The sequence below is a fragment of the Natator depressus genome, chromosome 3 (genome assembly GCF_965152275.1).
Source record: "Natator depressus isolate rNatDep1 chromosome 3, rNatDep2.hap1, whole genome shotgun sequence".
Lineage (NCBI taxonomy): Eukaryota > Metazoa > Chordata > Testudines > Cheloniidae > Natator > Natator depressus.
Window position 1 is genome coordinate 112,915,884 of NC_134236.1, and position 20,636 is coordinate 112,936,519.

At 41.3% G+C, this 20,636-nt stretch overlaps 1 protein-coding gene across 8 annotated transcripts in view; it reads left to right on the top strand.

The window, feature by feature from the left end:
- The window catches only part of SASH1 (SAM and SH3 domain containing 1), an 835,969-nt gene that overhangs the window by 762,787 nt on the left and 52,546 nt on the right, over positions 1–20,636 (top strand). The window contains exon 1 of one of the 8 annotated variants that reach the window (XM_074948579.1): positions 15,083–15,516. The exons of 6 other annotated variants lie outside the window; for them this stretch is intronic. In XM_074948579.1, the coding sequence (XP_074804680.1) occupies positions 15,505–15,516 (12 nt within the window). In that variant the 5' untranslated portion in view covers positions 15,083–15,504. Of the gene's footprint in view, positions 1–15,082; positions 15,517–20,636 lie in introns of those variants that run through there. One more of the 8 variants, XM_074948581.1, reaches the window with a different exon arrangement.

Consider the following 20,636-nt stretch of genomic DNA (forward strand, 5'->3'; position numbering starts at 1 on the left):
TGATTGAGGTATCAGTAGAGGAGGTTTTGGAACAAACTGATAAATTAAACAGTAATAAGTCACCAGGACAAGATGGTATTCACCCGAGAGTACTGAAGGAACTCAAATATGAAATTTTGGAATTACTAACTGTGGTATGTAACCTATCATCTAAATCAACTTCTTTGCCAGATGACTGGAGGATAGCTAATGTGACACCAATCTTTTAAAAAGACTCCAGAGGTGATCCTGGTAATTACAGGTTGATAAACCTAATTTTGGTACCAGGAAAATTTGTTGAAACTATAGTAAAGAACAGAATTATCAGACACATACATGAACACATTTTGTGGGGAATAGTCCACATGGCTTTTGTAATAGGAAATCATGCCTCAGCAATCTATAGAATTCTCTGAGGGTGTCAACAAACATGTGGACAACTGTGATCTGGTGGATACAGTGTACTTTGTCAAAGGATTTCTGAAAGTCTAGGTCCCTCACAAAAGGTTCTTAAGCAAAGTAAGCAGTCTTTGGAATGTCCTCTCATGGATCAGTAACTGTTTCAAAGACAAAGCAAAGGTAGGAATAAATGGTCAGTTTTCAGAATGGAGGGAAGAAAATAGTGGTGTCCTACAGGAGTTTGTGGAATCAGTGCTGTTCAACATATTCGTAAATTATATGGAAAAGGGGGTAAACTCTTTGCAGATGATACAAAATTACTCAAGATAGTTAAGTCTAAAGCAGACTGTGAAGAGTTACAAACTGATCTCACTGAACTGGGTGACTGGGTAACAAAATGGCAGATGAAATTCAATGTTGATAAATGCAAAGTATTGCACATTGGAAAACATAATTCCAAGTATCCAAACAAAATGATGGGGTCTAAATTAGCTGTTACCACTCAAGAAAAAGATCTTGGAGTCATTGTGAATAGTTTTGAATATACGCTCAATGTGCAGCACCAGTCAAAAAAGCTAACAGAATATTAGGAACCATTAGGAAAGGGAAAGATAAGAAGACATAAAATATCATATAATGCCTTTGTATAAATCCATGGTATGCCCACACCTTGAATACTGTGTACAGTTCTGGTCACCCAATCTCAAAAAAGATACATTAGAACTGGAAAAGGTAGAGAGAAGGACAACAAAAAGGATTAGGGGTATGGAACAGCTTCTGTATTAGGAGAGATTAAGAAGACTGGGACTTTTCATCTTGGAAAAGAGGGACATGGTAGAGGTTTATAAAATCTTAACCAGTGTGGAGAAAGTGAAGAATAAGGAAATGTTGTTTATTCCTTCACATAACACAAGAACCAGGGGTGATGCAATGAAATTAATAGGCAGCAGGTTTAAAATGAACAAAAGGAAGTACTCCTTCACAGAATGCACAGTCAACCTGTGAAACTTGTTGCCAGGGGATGTTGTGAAGGCCAAAAGTATAACAGTGTTCGAGAAAGAACTATGGTAGGTAAATTCATGGAGGATTAGCCAAGATGGTCACTAGCCAATGTCTGTCAGACACTGGGAGTGGATGAATAGCTTGAGTGCCTGTTCTGTTCATTCCCTCTGAAGCATCTGGCATAAGCCACTGTCACAAGACGGGATCTTTGGCTAGATGGATCATTTGTCTGACCCAATATGGCCATTATGTTCTTATGTAAAAATATTTTTAGTAGAACAATATTTGCTTTTAAGTATTCTAAAAACTGAAAGATTCTCATCTTCAACTAGATGGGAGCAGTGGGAATGATGATCCTTGTTCTCTCCCTGATATGGCAGATTTATCTGAAAACTGTGGGGCAAATTGCTCTAATCATTTTCCGAGCCATTTTTATGTCCAACTGAGGAAGTCTATCTTGATATTTCTTTTACTTGCTCTGTAAATACAAAGGAGTCAGTATATCAGATGGAGGTATATTTCCACCTCCCCCTTCCTTTTTTATTCCCCAGTACAGTCCATTGTTCAGTCACAGCTCCAACAGAAGGGTTATTAACAGTCATTCTTGCCTTGTGGCATCTCAAGAGGGTGAAAGAGGCTAAAAATGTTACCATTTATAGTAGGAAATATGAGTTAGATTAGCTGGCTCTGTGTCCCTGGACAACGAGGTAATCAAATTAAGCAAGGCCATGGATTTAAATGTCTGTTTTGGGTCTCTTATTCCCAGACCCCAAAATATAAGCTTCCTATAACATAACATAAATTCTGAACAAAAGTAAAACTGTCCCTTCCAGGCTCTGTGGCTGGCAGACTATACTTATAGCACTCATATAACAAAGTCTGAATTATTTTTTATTGAGGTTTGTGGCAGTCACAGCGTCCACAACATAGCAGACTAAGAAACTCCCTTTTCCTTTGATCCAAACTCAGTAGGGGTCTCAATTCCGAAAGCTCTCCCTTCTTAGATCCTTCAACACTGGGTGTTCCTTCAGAGAAGTCACTGAGGGTCGGATGTACCTTTGAAGGTAGAACTTGACTGTGATAGTCTCAATGTTTTCTCCCTAATGGAGTGACCTAGCAACTTTCCCCCAAAATAGGGTTCCTTGTCTTTATCTACGTTGAGAGCAGAGACATCTGCTACAGATCTGTGCTTCATTGGTAGGTTTTAACCATCTTCCTGCTAAGTTCTGTGTGGGCCCATATACCCCATTTCAAAATGCCTCTTAAGATTTTTGCCCATTCTTTTAATTGTTTTCCCCCACGTAAATTTAGTGCTGGTGAAAGGCACCAATCTTGTTTACCCTTCAAGGGAGAAACAGATCAGGCTCTTTAATGAGTTTTAGTTAAGTACTAGATAGGCTACCAAGGGAGGTTGTGAAATCCCTGTCACTGGAGGTGGTTTACTTGGTCCTGCCTCAGCACAGGGGGCTGAACTAGATGACCTCTTAAGGTCTCTTACAGCCCTACATTTCAATGAGGCCACCCCTTTCATCGACCAAAAAGAAACAGGGGTAAAATGAGGTCAAAGGCATGGGGTTGTGATCAGTGTCAAATGTGAAAGAGATTGCAAGTTGGAAAAATCAAGTAAAGGACACCAGAGTGAAAAATGTCAGATTGATCGGTCTGGAGACAAGTCTTCTATGCAGAAGTAGAGTAGACAGCAGCGGTGCATGCTTCTCCAGACTGCTTTGACAATGGGCCTCTGTTCTGATCTAAGAAGAGCACCTTCAGTTCAGTTTCCATGCTCATCCAATGCCTACTAAGAAGACAACTGATTGCTTTTGTGGTGATGGTTTTGTGATTCGGACTTTGATCTGCTACGGACTAAACTGACTCCATCAAACTCATTTAATGTAGACCATCAAGCAGAGGAATTTTTAATATATTAGAATCATTCTTTAAAAAGCCCTAACTTTTCACAACAGGGATGAAACCTCAGGATATGATTTTTAATGAGTCACTGAAATTGGAATTTCTGGTTTTAATTAAAACTCCATGGATCTGCAGATTTTGTTGGCCTTTTTCCATTAAATCTCTGAGCCAAAGTGTTAGTGAGCAGTTTTTAATGGGACTCTGAGAACTTAGAAGATCACGTTTCCATCTGAACACTTTGTACCCACGAACACTGTGACTGAGCCATGAGACACTAAAAGTGAAAGAAAGAGAAAAGAGTTTCCTCCAATATTTTTAGTTTTTCACTGTATTTGACAGCTGTTTGTATGTAGACAGGGTCTCTGCTTTGCTGATGATCAGTTTCAGCTCTCTCATGTACTGCTCTGGAGAAACTCACATTCATGCTCTTTCACCACATCCTATGGTGAAACCGCAGTAGGATGGTTAATAGTAATACAGACACAGAGCTGCTGATGTTTCTGAGTATGGGGCCAAGAGAGCATTACCTGCTCCCCAGATTTTAACACTGGTCTGGAGAGTGCTAGGAGTCTATCAGGGGCTTGTGCATTAGAATTTAGAGACCCCTGCTTTGTGTGCGTGATTTACCTGGTTTTGGTGTACATCTTTGACACACCAACAGGCAGGAAACAGGACAATCTATTCAGAAATTTTGCAGGGAGATACCCCGTGCAGTTCAGAAATTTACTTCAGTTGGGTAAAAGTGAGACATTTCAAGTTGTCCCTTTAAGTCACCATTTAATGTGGACGTTAGAGAAAAGGAGATGAAAGAGCATGGTTCTTTCAGTTTTGCTGTTTCATTAAATGAACGAGGCAAACTATGGACAAGAAGGATAGTGTGGATGTATTTATATCTTCAAAAGTCTGTTCTTTCCCCTGAATTCCAAGGGACTTCTCTGAGCCAGGCAAGTGCTCTTCCTTGCAGGGAAGCATGTTGCTTTCAAGTGTGGTTATAATCAGAAAAGTGACTGAGTGCCAAAAAGCACCTTCTTGCTCTAGCATGCAGCTACACACAGAAGCTTCTGCAGATATTAATAGCTTAGAATCATAGAATATCAGGGTTGGAAGGGACCTCAGGAGGTCATCTAGTCCAACCCCCTGCTCAAAGCGGACCAATCCCCAACTAAATCATCCCAGCCAGGGCTTTGTCAAGCTTGACCTTAAAAACGTCTAAGGAAGGAGATTCCACCACCTCCCTAAGTAACGCATTCCAGTGGTTCACCACCCTCCTAGTGGAAAAAGTTTTTCCTAATATCCAGCCTAAACCTCCCCCACTGCAACTTGAGACCATTACCCCTTGTTCTGTCATCAGCTCCCACTGAGAACAGTCTAGATCCATCCTCTTTGGAACCCCCTTTCAGGTAGTTGAAAGCCGCTATCAAATCCCCCCTCATTTTTCTCTTCCGCAGACTAAACAATCCCAATTCCCTCAGCCACTCCTCATAAGTCATGTGTTCCAGACCCCTAATCATTTGTGTTGCCCTCCGCTGGACTCTTTCCAATTTTTCCACATCCTTCTTGGAGTGTGGGGCCCAAAACTGGACACAGTACTCCAGATGAGGCCTCACCAATGTCAAATAGAGGGGAACGATCACGTCCCTCGATCTGCTGGCAATGCCCCTACTTATACAGCCCAAAATGCCACTGGCCGCCTTGGCAACAACGGCACACTGTTGACTCATATCCAGCTTCTCATCCACTGTAACCTCTAGGTCCTTTTCTGCAGAACTGCTGCCGAGCCATTCGGTCCCTAGTCTGTAGCGGTGCATGGATTCTTCCGTCCTAAGTGCAGGACTCTGCACTTGTCCTTGTTGAACCTAATCAGATTTCTTTTGGCCCAATCCTCTAATTTGTCTAGGGCCCTCTGTATCCTATCCCTACCCTCCAGCGTATCTACCTCTTCTCCCAGTTTAGTGTCATCTGCAAACTTGCTGAGGGTGTAATCCACACCATCCTCCAGATCATTTATGAAGATATTGAACAAAACCGGCCCCAGGACCGACCCTTGGGGCACTCCACTTGATACCGGCTGCCAACTAGACATGGAGCCATTGATCACTACCCATTGAGCCCGACAATCTAACCAACTTTCTATCCACCTTATAGTCCATTCATCCAGCCCATATTTCTTTAACTTGCTGGCAAGAAGACTGTGGGAGACTGTGTCAAAAGCTTTGCTAAAGTCAAGGAACAACACGTCCACCGCTTTCCCCTCATCCACAGAGCCAGTTATCTCATCATAGAAGGCAATTAGATTAGTCAGGCATGACTTGCCCTTGGTGAATCCATGCTGACTGTTCCTGATCACTTTCCTCTCCTCTAAGTGCTTCAGAATTGATTCCTTGAGGACCTGATCCATGATTTTTCCAGGGACTGAGGTGAGGCTGACTGGTCTGTAGTTCCCAGGATCATCCTCCTTCCCTTTTTTAAAGATGGGCACTACATTAGCCTATTTCCAGTCGTCCGGGACTTCCCCCAATCGCCATGAGTTTTCAAAGATAATGGCCAATGGCTCTGCAATCACGCAGATGATTTTTCACTGACAGTTCATGCATGCATCGTGTTGGTGTGGGTCCAATTGCCAATCAACTTGCCTGGCAGAGAACATCCTCCCTAATGCTATTTGTCATCATATGGCAGTTGAAGAGATTTGGCAAGAGGCGTGAGAGAGAAGCAGATTGCAATGTTGTTCCCCTGGTCCTTCCTACTCTTTCCCAACATCTGAGAAAAATTTACCTGCTCTTTAAATCCCCTGTTGGGGATGCTCTTAAGTGGCTTCACTAAGGTCCCTACACAGCACAAGTGTCTCGCTTACATTATGCAAAGCACAGAAAAATAGGAACAAACAGGCTGTATGTGCTCAGGCATGGAGTCAGTTGTCTGCCCATGTAGCTACATTAGGAAAGTGCCCTGCCCCACAACACACCATGTTAATGGTTTACTGAGCTGAGTACTGAGGGATTTTTTTTTCATTTTACTAAATTTTTAATGGGGCCTGAAGAGATCCTGTTGCCTGTTCTTGACCCCACCCCCTCCTTACCCTCTAGGGAAGATGATGATCCGCTGGTAGCTGCCTGGGGCAGAGTGGTGGGTGGTCTCCTGAAGAGTATTCCATGGTTGGTATGTCTGGGTATGAGTGCTCTCCTCGGAAGACATCCAAGAGATAATGGTAGAATTAGGAGAGAGTTCCAGGAAACTAAGATGAGAGATCCTGAGTGGAGGGAGGATGTTGGAGGGAGACCAAGAGGGATAGGAGCTCTCAGAGTTACAGCACTTCAGACTTCAAAGTTAGTTTTGCCATGCAACACAGAACTAGAGGAGCGGTCCTACAGAGAGAGAGTTGAAGGCTTAAAACAAAAATTGGTTGGTTGATTATTGATTTTCTTTTTCCTCCCAGCCCATATCATTTGCGTTTGCCTAACAACAAACTGAGAGAGACAAGGTAGGTGAGATAATAGCTGTTATTGGACCAACTTCCATTTGTGGAAGGTACAAGCTTTCAAGCTTCACAGAGCTCTTCTTCAGGTCTGTGGAAGGTTCCAGAGTGCCTGAGCTAAATAACAATCTGTCCCAACCTGTAAACAGAAGGGGTTCCCACATGCTACGGGAGACAATTAAGGGTTAGCAGAAAGTAGGGTATCTTACAAATTGTTGTAATGAACCGTAAAACCAGTGTTTTTGTTGAGTCCATGGTTTTCAGTGTCTAGCAAAGTTCGAATTGAAGTTCCCAGGCTTTTGAAAGTGTTGTGAAGGTTTCTTTTGAGGATGAAGATTGAGAGGTCAAATATGGAGTGATCGCTTTGTGAAAAGTGTTCACCTGCAGGTAATAGGATGGTTTTGGTTTTTGTCATTGTTCTGTGTGAGTTCATTCGAGAGCATAAGGATTGTCTGGTTTCACCCACAGAGGAGTTGTTGAAGCATTAATGCACTGGATGGGGTACACCACACGATGTGATAGTCATGTTTAGGATGCAGGAATCGTGAAAGATGTGGGGGGGGAGGGTATTGATCATCATAGCAATGGAGAGATGTCTTCAGGTTGTGCATCTATTGTTCTTGTAGGGTGTGGTGCCGTTTTGAGCTGGTGCGTCCTGGCCTGTGGGGAGCTTCCTTCTGACAATGAGGTTGGGGGTTTGTTCAAAGGTCAGAAGAGGGGCTTTGGGAAATTTTTCTTTCGGGATGTGGTGCCCATAAATATAGGTTGTAATTGAAGAGAAGAATGGCCATACTGGGTCAGACCAATGGTCCATATAGCCCAGTATCCTGTCTTCCAACAGGAGCCAGTACCAGATGCTTCAGAGGAAATGAACAGAACTGACAACCATTGAGTGATCCATCCCCTGTCATCCACTCCTAGATTCTGGCAATCAGAGGCTAGGGACACCCAGAGCATGGGATTGCAGCCGTGACCATCTTGGCTAATAGCCATTGATGAGCCTATCCTCCAGTAACTTATCTAATTCTTGTTTTAACTGTGTTCAAAAAAAGAGTTGGCTCTTTTCCAAGCTGAACAGTTCCGGTATTTTTACTCTCTCCTCATATGGAAGCTGTTCCATACCTTCTCTGTACTTTTTCCAATTCTAATAAAGCTTTTCTGAAGTGGGATGACTAGAGCTGAGATGGCATACCATGGATTTATATAGTGACATTATGATATTTTCTGTCTTATTATCTAACCTTTTCTTAATGGTCCTAAGATTCTGTTAGTTTTTTGACTGCTGCTGCACATTGAGTGGATGTTTTCAAAGAACTACCTATAATGACTCCAACATCTTTCTTGAGTGGTAACAGGTAATTTAGACCCCATCATTTTGTTTGAATAGTTGGAATTATGTTTTCCAGTGTGCATTACTTTGCATTTATCAACATTGAATTCCATCTGCCATTTTGTTGCCCCGTCACCCAGTTTTGTGAGATCCCTTTGTAACTCTTCTCAGTCTGCTTTGGACTTAGAAAATTACTCAAGATAGTTATCATCTACAAATTTTTCCCCCTCTCTTTCTCCTTTTTCCAGATCATTTATGAATATATTGAAGAGTACAGACCCCTGGGGAACACTATTTGCCTCTCTCCATTCTGAAAACTGACTATTTATTCATACCCTTTGTTTCGGTCTTTTAACCAGTTACTGATCCATGAGAGAACCTTCCATCTTGTTTGCTTTCCCAAACAGGGTATCATGAATCAGCAAAGGGCAGGAGTGTCATCTCTCTTGTGTCTGAAGGGAGGCTGCCTTCTGTCGTTTCTAGGTTGTTAATAGTAAGGTTTTGTGTTCTTTAAAATTTGCTAAGCCATAGCTGACTTGGTTCTCTGCCAGGTTCATGCAGTTTACCTTTTAATCTCATTACTCTGTGACCAGTTTGTTTTTCAGGAAGTATATCACTCACTTCTATAGGAAGCCAATATCCCTGCTTTATGGAAATAGTTGCTGTCTTTTTGGTAGGGCATCTAGAGTGTAGAATTTCTGATTATTTTACTTAAATATATCTTAATATTTTAATTTCATGTCTCTTCTGGAATAAAGGCTGGTCTCATTAAATCTCTAGACAGGCTCTTGCCAAGTGTTAGGACATAAAGCAGGTGCAGATTACAAACGAGACCCTCTCTGAATTTTATATAAGTGCTTATTTGTCTTCTCCTAGGAGTTGGAAAGAGTGGGTGAAGAAAAGGGAAGGTTTCATGACCACATTGCTTTCTTTTGTATGCTAACTGATGTGACTTCTGTGCTCTGCGAAGATAGTGGCCTATTTGATAACTCTGGAGACTGAAATCTTCTGCTCATCTAAAGTGGGAGTACAGCATGGAGATAGCAATGCATAGCTCCCTACCCTCCTCTACAAATGTGCCTGAACCCTGACTTGAAAGAACCATCACTGGGATGATATGGCATAATTTCCTCTCCATGCACCTCTGCTGAGACTGCCAACTAGTACCAGTTGTCATGATCTTTTGTTCTTTTTCTTTTGTTTGTTTTGTGTGGATTTTAGGGAGAGAGTATTGTGACAGAAAGTGTACCCACCACGATATACCCTCTAGGCCTGAGACTACTAATAAACATCACTGGCATTTTCTCTAGGTATCAGTTAAATTAAGTCGTCATTATCACTGGCTGCATTGTTTGTACTTTGTTTCAACTTTGATCAAGGAAGAGCTGTCTGCCATGCAGAAATCCGACTTGCTCGCACAGACTCAAAATGGGATTATCTAGTTCCATTTGAAGAGAGTTCCTCTTTTAACCATGCCATGCTCCTGTAGCCTCCCATACTGCTTGGTGCCCTCGTCAATCTCAGCAAAGAGAGCAAGGAATGAATAGGCCTAGAAAATGAACTGCTCCTTCATTCCTACAAGGGGTGCCAGGAGTGAAGCCCCGTTATCAGTGGGGAAACAAGCACTGCTGCTATCTCTGTTGTACCTGCCCTTTGAATAAACAGAGGACTTCACTCTCCAGGGCTGTCAGCTCAGCACCTCTCACCAACACTAAATTAACCCACTCACTTATTTTCTTTGTAAAGCATGTCAGCAGACCGGGACTAACTCCTAAGGTATATAATGCAAATCACCATCTACGGCAAGGCCATTTTTTAGAAAAGCTTCCTACTTGATTTCTGCTGTTATCCATCTTATGCTAATGCATTTCTTAATAAGAGGAAATAGAGTCCCCACAGAAAATAGTTCCAGTGAGTACCAAAGTTGCTATTGCTGTTTTCATTCTTTATCATTTTTCACAAAGGACATGCTTCATTTTACTACATAGCTTAATGGGCCTAAAATTTAAAAGAATGTCAAGCATTGATTTTTGTATCTGGCCACTGTCAGAGACTGGATACTCGACTAGTTGGACCACAGGACTGATCCACTATGGCAATTCCTATGTATTTTTTTTCCAATTTGTAATTAAATTTCTATTTAAAGAGGTTCTAAAATGTTAAATCAGGAATTATGCATGCACCTGCCCCCCTTTTATAAAACTGTTGGAATAAAACATGGTCAAATAAAAGGCTACTATTAGAATTGGCTCTTAGCATTACAGTTACTATTATATTGGTTGATAAATATAAAGAAGTTGAAAAATTACAGTATAATTTCTTTAAAACCAATTCTGTCCCAATATCTAAGAAAAATGACAGTAAATCTGTTATGCTGTACTATGTAACAGCATTGTAATGATTAGGACTGCTGATACTTTCCAAATGCAGCAATCCTTTAAAAATTTCTACTGATTTTAGTCTTGTTACAGATGGATTCCTGAAACCTTCAACCAGTTGTTCAAGTTGTTAATGCTAATAATCTGAGACACTATATTATAGTAACCAGGAAAAAAGCCCAGCTCTTTATGTTGTAATATAGTCAGTTAAACTAATTGGAAGTAAATTAAAAGCCAGTGAATATTCACAGTCTGTATTTATTATTAGCAAATGAGAGAATGAGGAATATATATCATTTGTAATTATTTCAGCTACTACAGTGTACAAGGTGATACTGACATACATAGATGGATAGCTTTAACATTTTGAAAAATGATTTTGTCCTAGAGAGTATGAACTTTCAGGCATTAGAGCAAGCACATTGTTGTCTCTAACAAATGGAGACTTCTAAGTTTATGCAAGAAGATTTTCTCCATGAAAAGCTGGAGGGTGCAAGTGGATGTTTGTGTTGTACTGTTTCTTGAGGAGCTTATGGTCCATCAAGGGCTGGCATAGTCTTTCAAGTAGCGAAAGCTGAGCATGCTTTTGGATGAATGCAGAGCTTTTTGTTTTTACACTGTACTGTACTTAGTCCAGTTTCGACACAGGTTTGTTAGTTCCAGCATGCACTGATGTGATTTAATGCCTCTGCACCTCCTTATAGTATTGGCAATGCTTAGAAATAGTTATAACAAAGAAAGAATCTGTAATTGTCAATCTAGCTTTATAGTCATAGCACTGAATTCCCGGATTACATGTAGAACATAGGACCTCATCCTATAAAGTGCTGAATGCCCTCATCTCTCACTGACATCACAGGCTCAGCAGCTCACAATTAGGTCCTAGTGAGGTTGGCTAAAGAACTACAGCATAACAAAAGACCTGACCTTTATTGCCTCATGGGTGTAGTAACCTATGGGAACATTAACAAGAGAAACACAAATCAGCATTTTAGGTTCCAGTGAGCAATTCAGTGTTTAAAAGTTTTGTGAGTACTGTGTGGTGATGATAACATAGCAGGAGTTAGTCAAAGATTTGTTAATACTTGGCTTTTAAAAACACATTTTTTCCCTTTCAGTCTGAAATTTTCCAGAGCATTTCTAAAACTTACAAGAAATGCCTATTTGGGTTAGGGTTAAAAATAAAACTTAATCAGTTTTTTTGCCGTTACAGATTACCATGGAGACCATCTCCATGCTGTGATCATTTGCCTCACTATTTGTAGGTTTAATCGCCGTTGTGGCTTGTAGGGCTCTAGTGTTTCCCTGACCATTGTTACAAGGAATTTTTATTTTCTAACAACATGCTTATGCTAAACTATTGAATATGAGGCAACTCAGCTGATGAGTAGCCCAGCAAAACTCCCATTGACTTTCAGCAGGAGTTGCACATTCTTATGCTAGTGCTGGATATGGCCCTATATAATTAATTTGTAAGAAGTCTAAGAAGAAAATCCTGTTAATATTGCTAAAAATAAAAAGGATTAGACGCCACCAGGCAACAACTGTATTTGAACATAGTGGTAGCCAGCACAGTTCTGATCATGTAGACAAGGTCATGCTGTCTTAATTTACTACAAGATATTAGGCCATTATATGTGGGGGGGGGACCTTCATTAATATTTCCTCCTTCTGGCTTCATGTTACCTTGTTCTTTCTATCCTTTTCCCCACCTGGCAGCTGCCTAATTCCCCTACTTTCTATTCAGCTGGCTAACAGTTCTTTCTATGGAATATGCCATTCTCAGCGTATGAATCAGCCAGCAGGAGATGGTGTAAATGTAATGTGGTTTCCCTCTCCCCACCCTGTGCCTTTGAAGACTAAGCATGTTACTTCTGGAACAAAGTCTTGCTCAGCTCAGGAATCAAGAGTTTCAAAATCCATGTGTTTCATTCCCTCACTTGGCAGGCCCGTGCCAAATAATCTTTACTTATGGTACAACAGAGAATTTTAATTGAGCTCATATTGATCACCACTTGCCTTTCCCGGGATTGGCGTTTCCTTCATTTTGCTTATGATGGTGCCTTTAATCATTTTACTGTTGTAAAAATATTGTAATAACAGAATTTAAATTATTTCATCCCGCATTAAGGGTATCTGTGGGCTGCACAAATCTTACAGCGGCGTGTAGAGTTCATATACAGCATCCCGCCCCCAGCACGGGTATAAGTAGCAGTGTAGAGGTGAGGCACTACTTAGGCAAATAAAGACATGCCAGAACCTTAGGGTATGTACCATACATAACGCTCTCTGCACCCAAGCAGTGCCTCCCCCATCTACACTGCTATTTTTAGCAGAGTAGTGTCCTGCTGATGGAGCCTTTTCCCACCATGGGGGAAGGCTCTGCTAGGGGAAAGGCAGCAGGGAAAGGCCCTGACAGCTCCCTGCAATGGGGAAAGGCTCCAGCAGAGGTGAGCTGCCAGAATCTTTACCTGCTGCTTTCCCCTCCCGCCGCCTGCCAGAGCCTTTCATTGCCATGTGTAGCTACACACTAAAGTGTGGACACCACCAGTGTAGTGCCTGTACCCTACATGCCACTGCCTGTATAGACAAGGCCTTAAAGGGGCCTCTGTTATTATGAACCATCTTTGATATGAATTTAACTACATTTAATCACTTCACTGTTCTCACTCGAGGTTTTTATTCTATTCCAAGAAGCTGGTTCTCATGGATGATGACCTTAAGCTCCATTAATTTTTAGTACAGTATATTCGAAAGAATGGCAGTCTCCCCAGGCCACCTCAGCTCTGCCAAAACATGTCACGCAAAAGGCTGCTAAGACATACCATTGCTAGAAGCACTGTTTCACATACAGTATTATTTGGGCTGATGAAAAATGTACTAGACCTTGAGGGAGAATGAGGGAGGACATTTTATTGTAACAGACATTAAATGCATCTTGATTCTGCCACTCTCTCTCATGCTGAGTGGTACATTACTATGCATGTCATCCCATTAAAATCAATTAGACAAATTACCTAGTATAAGGTACTATTCAACAGGAGGAAGTGTTGCACTATCTGGCTCGTGAATGGAGCAGTCAAAGATGTGTTCTAAAAAGTTATTTTAACTGAAAACCTGCAAATAGTTAACATCTTGAAACTTGCCTCAGCAACTATTCCAGAATAAACAGACGACCTAGGAGAATTACATTTTTTTAATTAGTTCTTGGTACATATGACACACATTTCCCACTAATTTCAAGAGGCGATGTCATCACCCTCTAATGTGTAATGTATCATCTGACTGCCATTGGTGAACTCCTCTGATTTCTTCATAACTGGTCCAAATTCAGCTCTGGTGTTACTGAATTTTGAAGCTAGGGATAATTTGCACTATATGTTTTATATTTATACAGTTACTTTTGCTAAGTGGCAAACACATTTTTGACCCCTTATAATTTTTGTAAAGACGGGAGTAATTTTCTTCTAACCTTTCAGTATGGTCCATATTATCACATCCAAACACTACACAATTTTACACACACAGCCTGTGCTGTGATTAGCTTTGTGAAATGTTCTTAATGAAACCTGAAACCAGGTAAAACTGAAGTTGCAAGCCCAAAACTTGGGCCAGCTTTGCCCATGCTTGAATCTGGGACAAATTTCAAATGAAGCTGGCCAGTGTCTCATGGATATCTGAGAAAACTCAGTCATCTCTCCCAAAGCTCAAGAAGTTTCAGCTGAGTTTTACTTGGATTTTTGGGGTTCAAGTTAAAAGCAAAACTCAGGGGGTATGAAACTCATCAAATCAAAACCAGAAAAAAGGTTCACATGATTTCTGTGGATCTGAAAGGGCTCTGTTTGCACAGCTTTGGCTTTATAGTCATTGGTACTAAGATGGAGAAGGTAAAAAAGTATCCAGATGGCTAGATGGGTCATGAAAGAACAGCGTGTTGCACACACCAAAAGGGCCAGATTCTCGGTACTGCTCCTGCTGCTTGAAACGGCAGTAAGTCAGAGTGCACTACGGAACTTTTAGTGGGCAGTAATGGGGTCCATGTGGCCTGGTAGTATGTGCAAGCTGGTGCGCTGTAGATTTACACCCAGCTTGCTGTACACTGTCTCCGTGTGGACAAGCCCTCAGATTATCTCCCAGGAAAGGTGGAGATCAGGCACGAGGCAAGAGATTTGAGCTCAGCCTTGAGAGAAAAGGGAGAGATTTCACTTTTCATGTGCACGGTCTAGTGCCTGATGAAGGAGCATCATGATAACCTGAGCTAAACTGAGATTTTGGTCAGTAAGATTTGGGAGAGAATTTAAATGGCACTTGGGTGAGGGAAGAACATTTGAGTTCCCACTTATTTGTTATTTTAAATAATAGATTCTATAATTTCAGGAATAACGTTCAGGCAAGGGTTATTTTTCAGTGGGGATCTCTCTGGGGGGCTTTTTGTCAAAAGAATAAAAAAAACCAAACCCCAACCTGGTAAAAGGTTTTAGTTGTGTTTCCTAGAGAGACAGCCTCCACTCTAACAGTAGTGTTTGAGGGTCAGTTCTTATCCTGGCTTTGCACAGATTCTCTGTATGTTTTTTTTTTTCTTTTACTGAAATTCCATAGACAGTAATTAAGGAACTGGAGGCCAGCAAGAGGTCAGCAAGCCTTCGTCAGTGAAAACAGGGATTGTTTGCCATGTACAACACTCCCTTTTTTCCTTGTGGTGAATAGAAGATTTGCTTAGAGCTGATGACTTATGCCTTTCTTGCAAGCTATGCAGCTAGCAAGTAACTGGGGGAATCAGTCAGTGAGCAGAAAGCAGCTAATTGAGTCCAGCAACATGCTTTTTTTCTTCTTTACATATTAAGCAGTGGAGTCGGAGCCAGTGTGATGACTGATAATGTAACTCTGGAGAAGAGGTGTCTTGTGCACAGGATACTAATCGAATATAGTACTTAAGAAGTGCCTAATCCTAAATTTTAGGGTTACAAAGCTGACAGAGCAGGAGTTGATCACTTGGGGGAATTATTCGGAACTGAGCTGTAGGCCTATAAATGCCGAAGCCGGTAAGTCATTAAGTGTGTGGCATGATATGGAGAGGATGTGCCTCCTGTCTCAGAGAGAGAAAAGGCTTTTGTGGTTATTGTTAGGCACCGCATAACATGCTGAGCTTTTCTTGTCTCCTCTTTTCCTTTCCCTGGGACTCTGTACTCTTCTGTTCTATTTTCCTGTCCTTGGCTATAGTCGGACTTCTTTCGGGGAGGGGGGGTTTCTTCCCTGCCCCGATAGTAAGATGATTATATTTTTGGCGGACGTAAAGCTTATTTCAGAGAGAAAGGGAGAAGGGACATATGTAACCACGTCTCCCAACGCAAGCAGCAAATCTGTTTGATTTGACAGGGTCGGAGTTCTGGAACGACTAATAAGTGGTTAATTATGTGGCACATCATACATAGAATTTGTGTATTTGCCCCATTCTGTCCCTCAAGAATTGTCTGACTGTCCCAACACAATTGCAATTTGGGCTCAAATTTGGAGATTTGGTGGGAGATTTTCTGGTTCAGTAAAGAAATAAACTATTACTAGGGCATGAAATTAATTTCAGAAGTTGGATATCTTTCCAGATGGTTTCATACAGCTTGAGTAAAACATCATGTATGTTTTTGTTTACAGGACTGAAGCAGATCAATCAAGTAAGCTGGATTTATCTGGACATAGCCCTGATATTTCTTAAATACTTCTATCCTATTAGGAGTGGGCTAGCAAGCAATCGTACATTATGTGTTTTACAAAGAATGCCTCTAAAACCCTGAAGTGATCCCAAAAATTTCCCTGCAGAGTGTTAGCTACTTCTGTTTTATATTAGTCCAATAATTCCATATACCCTCATAAATGTGAACATGCTTTGTAAAGATCTAATTCAAGCGGGGAAGTTAGGATTGTTCACTATTATTATTTATATACCGCCTAAAATGGACTGCGTAGTGTTTCATAGTCTAGAACAAGGTACATATCTTTGGCCCAAAGAACTTACATTCTAAATTGACAGCATAAAAAAGTCGTAGGAGGAGGAGGTAAGCGGGGTGGAGGACAGTAAGTTATGGGGATGCAGTGCTTATTTTAGTCCCTTAATTACTTTTTTTAAACAACTACTTTTAAAATTGTTCTAATGTTGGTTTAAGGGATCGTGGGAAAATATGGTTTTTGAGAATAGCTATTGAAGGAAGAAGGGGAGGTTGCGTGGGGTACAGAATCAAGGAGGACATTCTGGGCATAGAGCACGGCAAAGGTGATGGCACAATTAGGGTTTCAAGAACATTTTTCACAGTATTATGGTCACACTTGCTCTCCAAGAAAGAGCTGAGGCTGCAGATACAACTTGGAGTTATACTTTTCCAGTCATTCAATGCATGATTGTTGCAGTTCTCTGTATGCAGTCCTTGGTATTTACAGATGCTGTTAATTTAATTTCAGTTTCCCTGTAGCCCTTCGTGCGGTTGTGTAATAGAGTTCTCCAAACTGGCCCAGTTTCTTTGCTATTAGAACATTGCAGATGTGTCAAAGATGCACTTGTTCCAAAAGAAGCTGAGAAAGGAAACTCCGCCCAAGCATTAGTGCCAAATAGGCCCCATAGGCTTTGCTCTATTCCACTGGCAGCAGAATGGTGCACTGTCCCTTTAAAGCATGTATAATTTTTTGTATTGGCTTGGTCAATTTGTTATGGCTTAAAACTGTGGAGCCAGCTGTCTGCAATCTGATGTAATGTTGCCATGGAAACTAGAAATGAAACACTTAAGCATTCACCACAGAATTACTACATACAGCATTAGCCAAAATAATTAAAGTTGAGCCATATGGGCTTTTGGATGGAAAAAATGTGAAGCAGCAAGGATGGAAATTGGGTTGTTTCTATTTACAGTACTGTAAATCCATTTGTTTTCCCTTTGGAATATTCAGGAAGGCCTCTTAATAAGGTTACTTAAGAGTCAGGGTATTATGCATATTAGATGCCTCTATTTGCTGTACAGAAAGGGTTAACGATGCTGAAATTTAGTGTAATAGGATAGCCTTGTACATGTAGCAATAAAACGTTTATAGACTCATTGCACTGTAAGCGCGCTCTGACCTCTGTGTGGGACACCTACCATGTCGACTGCATCAATTGCCCTTTCTGATTGCTAGCCTTGCTTGCTGTGGGACCTTTCCCCGCAGGAAACCATTGATTGTAACATAGATTTCCTTCGTTACCTATAAAATGGTTCCACCTCAGGACAACACTTCGCAAAGGTCTCCCCTGAATATCCAGAGATTGTGGCTATACTTTTGTATTGTTACAATATGTTGAAAGACTTAAGAAGATGTATCTGACTTTGATAGCAAGCAGCATTGAAAAAGCCTGCGGGAGAACGGTTGCTAGAGCTGGGTGGGAAATGGTTTTCCCAGCCTGTGAGAAATGTTGAGACTTTGAACATTTTTTCCCGTCCCAAATTGGGATGAAAAGTTGAAATGTTGAAAAATTTTGTGAACCAAAAAATAAAAAGAGAGAGAAGAGGATTAGGTCAATCAAAACATTTTATTTTGATCATTTTGACACATTTGGCTCCAATTTTGACCTTTTTTTATTTTTTCACATTTTTAAATTATAAATGAATTTACATTTCAAAATGAAAAGCCATTTCAAACCAAAAATTTGAACTTTTTGTTTAGAAAATACCAAAATGTCCTGTTTCAACAATTTCAATACCTTTTTCAAAGTTGCTTTCAAAATGGGAAATTTGTCAAACCCAATCCTTTTCCATAAACAATTTCAGTTTCAAAGAATCAGCATTTTCCAGCAAAAATGTTATTAACTGAAAAAAATCCAGATCAGCTCTTGTGACTGTCACTTGTAATGGCAGATGTATAAGGCCTAATCTATAAGGTATTAACAGTCTTTCTCCCCTACAAAAAAAAATAGATATATATTCTGTGCTACACGCTCTCCTGCTTGGTAGGAAAGTTCTGCTGGTCAGACTCTGCTGTTGCTTTTAATCAAACAAATATCCCTCGATCTGCTGGCAGTGCTCCTACTAATACAGCCCAATATGCTGTTGGCCTTCTTGGCAACAAGGGCTCACTGCTGACTCATATCCAGCTTCTCGTCCACTGTAATCCCCAGGTCCTTTTCCGCAGAACTGCTGCTTAGCCAGTCAGTCTCAGCCTGTAGTGGTGCATGGGATTCTTCCTTCCTAAGTGCAGGACTCTGCACTTGTCCTTGTTGAACCTCATCAGATTTCTTTTGGCCCAATCCTCCAATTTGTCTAGGTCACTCTGAACCCTATCCCTACACTCCAGCATATCTACCTTTCCCCCCAGCTTAGTGTCATCTGCGAACTTGCTGAGGGTGCAATTCATCCCATCATCCAGATCATTAATAAAGATGTTGAACAAAACCGGCCCCAGGACCGACCCCTGAGGCACTCCACTTGATACCGGCTGCCAACTAGACATCGAGCCGTTGATCGCTACCTGTTGAGCCTGACCATCTAGCCAGTTTTCTATACACCTTATAGTCCGTTCATCCAATCCATACTTCTTTAACTTGCTGGCAAGAATACCATGGGAGACTATATCAAAAGCTCTGCTAAAGTAAAGATACATCACATCCACGGCTTTCCTCATATCCACAGAGCCAGCTATCTCATCATAGAAGACAATCAGGTTGGTCAGGCATGACTTGCCCTTGGTGAATCCAAGTTGACTGTTCCTGATCACCACCTTCTCCTCCAAGTGCCTCAAAATGGATTCCTTGAGGACCTGCTCCATGATTTTTCCAGGGACTGAAGTGAGGCTGACCGGTCTGTAGTTATTCCCCTCTATTCAGCACTGGTGAGGCCACATCTGGAGTATTGTGTCCAGTTTTGGTCCTTCCACTACAGAAGGGATGTGGACAAATTGGAGAGAGTCCAGCGGAGGGCAATGAAAATTATTAGGAGGCTGGGGCACATGGCTTATGAGGAGAGGCTGAGGGAACTGGGGTTATTTAATCTGCAGAAGAGAAAAGTGAGGGGGGATTTGATAGCAGCCTTCAACTACCTGAAGGGGGGGTTCCAAAGAGGATGGAGCTAGGTTGTTCTCAGTGGTGTCAGATGACAGAACAAGAAGCAGTGGTCTCAAGTTGCAGTGGGGGAGGTCTAGGCTGGATATTAGGAAACACTATTTCACTAGGAGGGTGGTGAAGCACCGGAATGGGTTACTTAGGGAGGTGGTAGAATCTCCATCCTTACAGATTTTTAAGGCCTGGCTTGATAAAGCCTGGCTAGGATGATTTAGTTGGTGTTGGTCTTGCTTTGAGCACGGGGTTGGACTAGGTGACTTCCTGAGGTCTCTTCCAACTCTAATATTCTATGATTCTATGATTTACCTTGATTTAAACCAGTCTGCTGCTATCCTACTTTGTTGTATTAAAATAATAATCTTTCACTTGTTAACTAATTACATACTGTATTGGTCCCTATGATAAATGCACTCACCGGGTCTTTTGGATTCTTGTGTTCAGCAACATTGGAATTGCCATACAGCATCCGACCAGCAGACCAGTTAGTCTTTTTTATTGTAGAATAATGTGAATTTTGTTTTAATCAAGTAAATTGAGGAATGTGGGTCAAATGCTCTGCTGGCACAACCCCACTGGCTTCAAAGGAATTGCACCAGCAGAAAATTTGGCCCTATGAGGGATTCCCATTGACTTTCAATAAGCGGCATCTCAGTGAACTTTGAAAATATACCCAGGTGTTTGCCGTTTGACATCCTATCCTGTGGTTTATGTTGTTCCATTCTGACTTTTATGTATATTTTAAAAGTCCATAAGCTCTCCTATTTTGCCTGCCTTTAAATAGGCTCATGGTTAGGTAACAATAGGGTGGTTTTTTTTCATGAGAAGAAAATAATGCAGTTTGACATAAAGTTCATTGAGAAAGATGCATAAAAATTTTTGAGCTGGACCTTAGATTGTGATGAATTGGTTGGGGTATACACAAAGACAAAGGTATACAATCTGTGCAGCCCTCCAGCTGGAATGGGCAGTGCTTGCTGGAATGCACTGCATACAGTGCCAGTCCTGTACTGTAAGAGCTGGAGTGCCTTCCTCCCCTCTCTCCCCCTTCTTACATTCGAAATAGATTAAAACAGAGGAAGTAGCATATTG